The sequence below is a fragment of the Solanum tuberosum genome, unplaced genomic scaffold (assembly GCF_000226075.1).
Source record: "Solanum tuberosum cultivar DM 1-3 516 R44 unplaced genomic scaffold, SolTub_3.0 scf00019, whole genome shotgun sequence".
NCBI lineage: Eukaryota > Viridiplantae > Streptophyta > Magnoliopsida > Solanales > Solanaceae > Solanum > Solanum tuberosum.
The window spans coordinates 346,195-351,251 of record NW_006238945.1 but is presented as its reverse complement, the minus strand read 5'-3'; the positions used below and the strand labels follow the sequence as shown (position 1 = coordinate 351,251).

The 5,057-nt window shown below is 35.7% G+C and overlaps 1 protein-coding gene across 1 annotated transcript in view; it reads left to right on the top strand.

The window, feature by feature from the left end:
* LOC102601881 (post-GPI attachment to proteins factor 3-like) overlaps positions 1–4,796 on the top strand; it is a 7,606-nt gene extending 2,810 nt beyond the window's left edge. The window contains exons 2-5 of the mRNA XM_006340463.2: positions 1,002–1,263; positions 1,351–1,547; positions 2,642–2,829; positions 4,265–4,796. Of these exons, the coding sequence (XP_006340525.1) occupies positions 1,002–1,263; positions 1,351–1,547; positions 2,642–2,829; positions 4,265–4,551 (934 nt within the window). The 3' untranslated portion in view covers positions 4,552–4,796. The remainder of the gene's footprint in view (positions 1–1,001; positions 1,264–1,350; positions 1,548–2,641; positions 2,830–4,264) is intronic.
* The last annotated feature ends 261 nt before the right edge of the window (positions 4,797–5,057 follow it).

Below are 5,057 nucleotides of genomic sequence, written 5' to 3'. Positions count from 1 at the left end.
CCCCCCCTCCCCACACACACAAACAACTGAAAGTACAATGAAACATTCAGAAACTGCTGCTAAGATCCAAATTTACATAGATTTCTCTCTTTTAGCTTGAGGGCATTAGTAAAAAGCCTAAGCAGTTTTAGCTCCCACCTGCGGATGATTGAACTGCCTTTCCTTTCAAACTGAGCTACCATGACTCTTGCTAACTGCATCGAATTCTTTGGATTAAAGAAGACTATCTTTTAGAGTGGATTCCTTCCCTTAACTAAAGAATTTACTTACCTTAAGCCAGTATCATTTCGCTTGAGCTGGGAACTCCTGTTTACCTTATGACAGGTATTCTTTCTTATAGATATCATCAAAAAAATTCCAAAATGTCAGTGGTCTTACTCAATGCAAATCTCTGATCTGATTTTTTTAGTTTAGCTTTGATCAAGTTCATTGAACACAACTTTGACATTTGACTGTTAGAAAACTCACATAACCTAGGCTAAATGAACGCAACTATCCTAAAATCCCATATAGCCAAGGCCGCTATGACTTCAGCTATTAAGACACACGTTCCAAACACAACTGAAGCATGAATAACCTCAGAATCTGCAATGATCAAGAATGATCCCAAGAACTAGTGATAACTGAGAGTTCACGTATGTTTGACCAGACAATTGATCATGGATACATGTGGAACATGACAACATAACTTTCTTTATATGTTCTAGTATCTTCTTGACAAAATCATGAAATGCAAATAGCAGTATATGCATATAAAACATACCTTCTGAAAGATTCTTAATCTTGTAGCCACCCTCTGGACTAGTATACTTAAGGTTATTGCAGTCAGCCATTGGTTCTCTCCGTACTCCTGCTTTCTTGAATAGAGCCTTGATTTCATTCATGGTGATAGTTTTATGGGCTGGATTCTGATTAAATTTCATGTATCTGCTTGTTTTCTGCCGCAATTTTAAAGTTTTCTGTTTCATGACTTCTGATCACTAAATTTGTTGGTTTCACAGAGCATGTGTTGGTCACTGCAAGGAGACTGGATGTGTGGGGGAAAAATGCTTTCAACATTGTAATTTTTCTTCTGGGGAAAATCCAATTGATGGTCCATGGTACCTGCAGGAGCCACTTTATCAAAGATGGAAACAATGGGACTGCCTTAGTGATTGTCGATACCACTGTATGATTGCCAGAGAGGAAGGAAGGCAGAAACTTGGTCTTCAACCTATCAAATATCATAGGAAATGGCCATTCCAACGTGTTTATGGGATTCAGGTTCTTCATAAAATTAGATTAATCTTTTTCCTACATCTAGCATATGATATAATTCATTCATCTTAAGATAGTCCTATCTTAAATCAGGAACCTGTTTCTGTGGCATTCTCTGTCCTTAACCTTGCTATACAATTCCATGGATGGGTATCATTTTTTATTCTAGTGAACTACAATCTACCTTTTAGCCCGAAGAAGAAGCCATATTATGAATACACTGGCTTGTGGCATATCTACGCTATTTTATCAATGAACTCCTGGATATGGAGTGCTGTTTCCCATAGTAGGTGAGTTTCCATTCTTTTTGTTGCTCTCTTATTAGTAATTTCTATCTACTGTAAACTGCATAAGTGTAGTTTAAGCTGTAATCAAGTGAGTTGAAGCTATCTTCTGAAGTTATGCACTTTCCACTTTTTTAGTATAGGCTTCTCGCAGAAAACATTGTTACTGGAAACTGTTTGAGTTTCTTCTATTAATAGACATCTTCATCTTCACAAATGAAGTAGAAATTTTCTCCATTGCTTGTCAATTTCCGAATGAAGTTGTGTGCCATCAGATAATCATATGTGACCATGATGCTGTTGTGAATACCTATGGTTTATGAGGAGTGAGAATGACAATTGTGCCTTTTGCAGTTCTATTTATTAGTGGAATGTAACAAAGTAGCACTGTTTGGTGCATGTAAATCTTGTTGTTTACGAAAGACATTTTTTTTGAATTGCATGACTACCTCATTTAGCTTACACAGGGAGAGAGAGGGGGGGCAGTTTTATTTAATTAAGTTACTCCTCCGGTTCTGATTTATATAGTACTATTTCCTTATTACGCCATTCCAAAAAGAATGACAACTTCCTAAATTTGATGACAAGCTTTTACAATCACACAAATGTTATGGCATATTTAAGATCACAAGTTCAAAACTCTTATAGCCACACAAATGTCATGACATAATTAGGATCACAAGTTTCAAATTCTTTTATTTCTTAAACTTCGTGCTTAGTCAAACCATGACTTAAACAATGTCTCAACATGTCCTTGCAAGTGCTTTCCTGATTCTTTTCTTTGGTGAAGCATGTGGTAATACCTATTGTTAACAGGTTGTGGTAAAAATTGAACCAAGGATCTTTTCTGCTTCGCTACCATGTGAATTTTATGATCCTTCATCTGGGCTTAAGTTATTATAGAGAGGACAATTTTGAGTTAAGGTCTTAACACTTCTTAATTTTAACTGTTTTTTAAGACTGCCTACATTTGTAACTTTTCAGAGAAGTTCCATGTTGGGTAACTGACACTATTTCTCTAATGTAATGATGCTGTTTTTTTCTTGCTTACAGTTTCTCTGTTTGGATTTTCCTTGTTTAATGTTCTCGATTGATTGCAGAGATGTGGAATTGACTGAGAAGCTGGACTATTCATCCGTGGTTGCATTTATTGGGTATTCTCTTCTTGTTGCTATATTGCGAGCCTTTAATGTGAGAGATGAGGCATCAAGGGTAATGATTGCTGCTCCCATTGTTGCGTTTGTGACAACCCATATCTTGTATCTGAACTTTTATCAACTCGACTATGGTATGTCCCATTCCAGCATGACTTTCTTTCTGTTGAACAATGCATGATTTTCATCAAGCGTACCTTATTTCCTTCTAGGCCTAGAAACAATACATCAACTCCTTGGATGATTGTAGCACCATTAGTCCAATTTCCTCTAGGATCTTAATAATTTTCAGCTTCTGCAGTATATGAAAAATGCAAAAACTTGGTAAAGTAACTTCCTATAGTTTCTCTCTATAAAGACATAATCAAATGGATCGATCATTATTAGGGAGGAGGCTGTAGATGTGGGTAGATAATTAAATTTACTTTCAAGTTATTATGCATGTCCATTGGATGGGAGTGAAGATGTAGATTGCAATGAATGGATCTTAGGAAAGGTAAAATGTTGCTTGTTATTTTGAATCCAGTCTGCCTTGATGAGGTTGAGCGCCTTTTCCTAATGGCATTGTGTAAGATATCAAATAGGTGATTTGTGGGGTGTCAACCACTATGAAGGTGAAACAAAGCTAACAAACAATTCTCTAAAAATCTATTAGAACTGACCATATTAGGCTATCTACTTCACCTACCTCCTTTGATCTTAGTTCAATTTGTGATTCCTGAAGATTTGGTCCTAAAGGGTGGAAAATGGGCAGTTTGAGCTGAATTTGGGAGGGACAAAATGGATTGTACCGATAAATGGGTCCCTACTCAACCCTGCCTAAAAGTTTCTATAAGATTCGATGGGTTAAGATGGATTGAATAATGGGTCATAATCCAACCTACCCATCTCTTACCAAGTTCTAATTTTCTTTATTTATTTTTTATAATTTATTTAACTATCAAAATGAAGGAAAACTTCTCTATTACAACTATGTATAACATATCTAACAATTTGTTTTTATTTATTTAAATATTTTAACAAGATTTATCATGGGTCAATTTGGGCTAATGCGTATCCCAAATTAAGCCAACTTTTAGATGGGCTGAATTTGGTGCGGCCAAGATGGGCTGAGTTAATAAATGGGTCAATTTAAATATTTTGTTTCCTGGAGTTTACTTGAGGTTATTTTGTATTTCCTTTGGGATATTAAGTAAAGAGTGACACAAAAATGATAAAGAATGGATATAGAAGAACAAAATGCATCTTAGAGAATCCAGTTTGACTTGATGAGGATGGTGTCACATGATTATCTTGCCCAAGGACCAAAGATATGTGCAAATAGTTTTTATCATATATATTCTGTCACTAGTGAAACAAAATAGAAATAACTCTAAACAAGAAAAAGTAGACCTAATTCAATTTGTTCTTTAGTCATTTAACAGTTATTGAATCTATGAGTTGAATGTTCAATTACTATGTTGTTCGACCATAGAAATTACTGATTATGTTTAAGTGGTAGCTCTATATGTCATGAACTTGTTACATGATACGAGGTGTGGAAGTTGAAGGTTCTAGATTATCTTGCAGGATTAAACATCAAAGTCTGTGTTGCTATGACCATGCTGCAGTTCATTTTATGGGTTGTCTGGGCAGGTTTTACTCGTCATCCATCACGCTGGAAGTTGTGGGTTGTGGTGGCTGGTGGAATCCTTTCCACACTCATTAAGATATATGACTTTCCTCCATATATGGGATATGTAGATGCCGATGCTTTATGGCACGCTATGTCCATTCCTCTCACCTACTTGTGGTGGAGTTTCGTAAGGGATGACAGTCAATTTGGAACAACAACTCTCACCAAGAAAGCAAAGTAGAATGAGAAGCATGTTGTATTCAGGTCTTACGTAGTTTTTGGTTGGTTGTTGTTTTTTTCTTGCATGTACACGTTTCATGGAAATGCTTAGCGGCCATGCGAGTTTCTGTTTTTCCAACTTCAATAGGTCTAGTTCAAATGCATATTGTTTTATTTCCACAGTTTTTCCCTATGGTCTTGTAAAACACATCTGAAAGTTATAATGTACTTATGTGATTTGTAGTTTGTATTCTCCACATTTATTCAGGGAGAAGTTCTTACTGTACCTTGGGCACAACACAGAGTGGTTTTAAGTTCCTTGGAGTGTAAATGGTGGTTTGTGTCAATTTTTGAGTTCCAATAGTGCTTATTGGTGTATATGCATTTTATTATTAAAATAAAATATTAAGTGCATATCTTAGTGGCCAGTGGGTATAAATTTTGGTAAAATATGATTATTAGTTCTTGTAACTTATATGACCATTAGTTCTTATAATTCTCATGGTCATTAGTTTCTTGTAACTCATA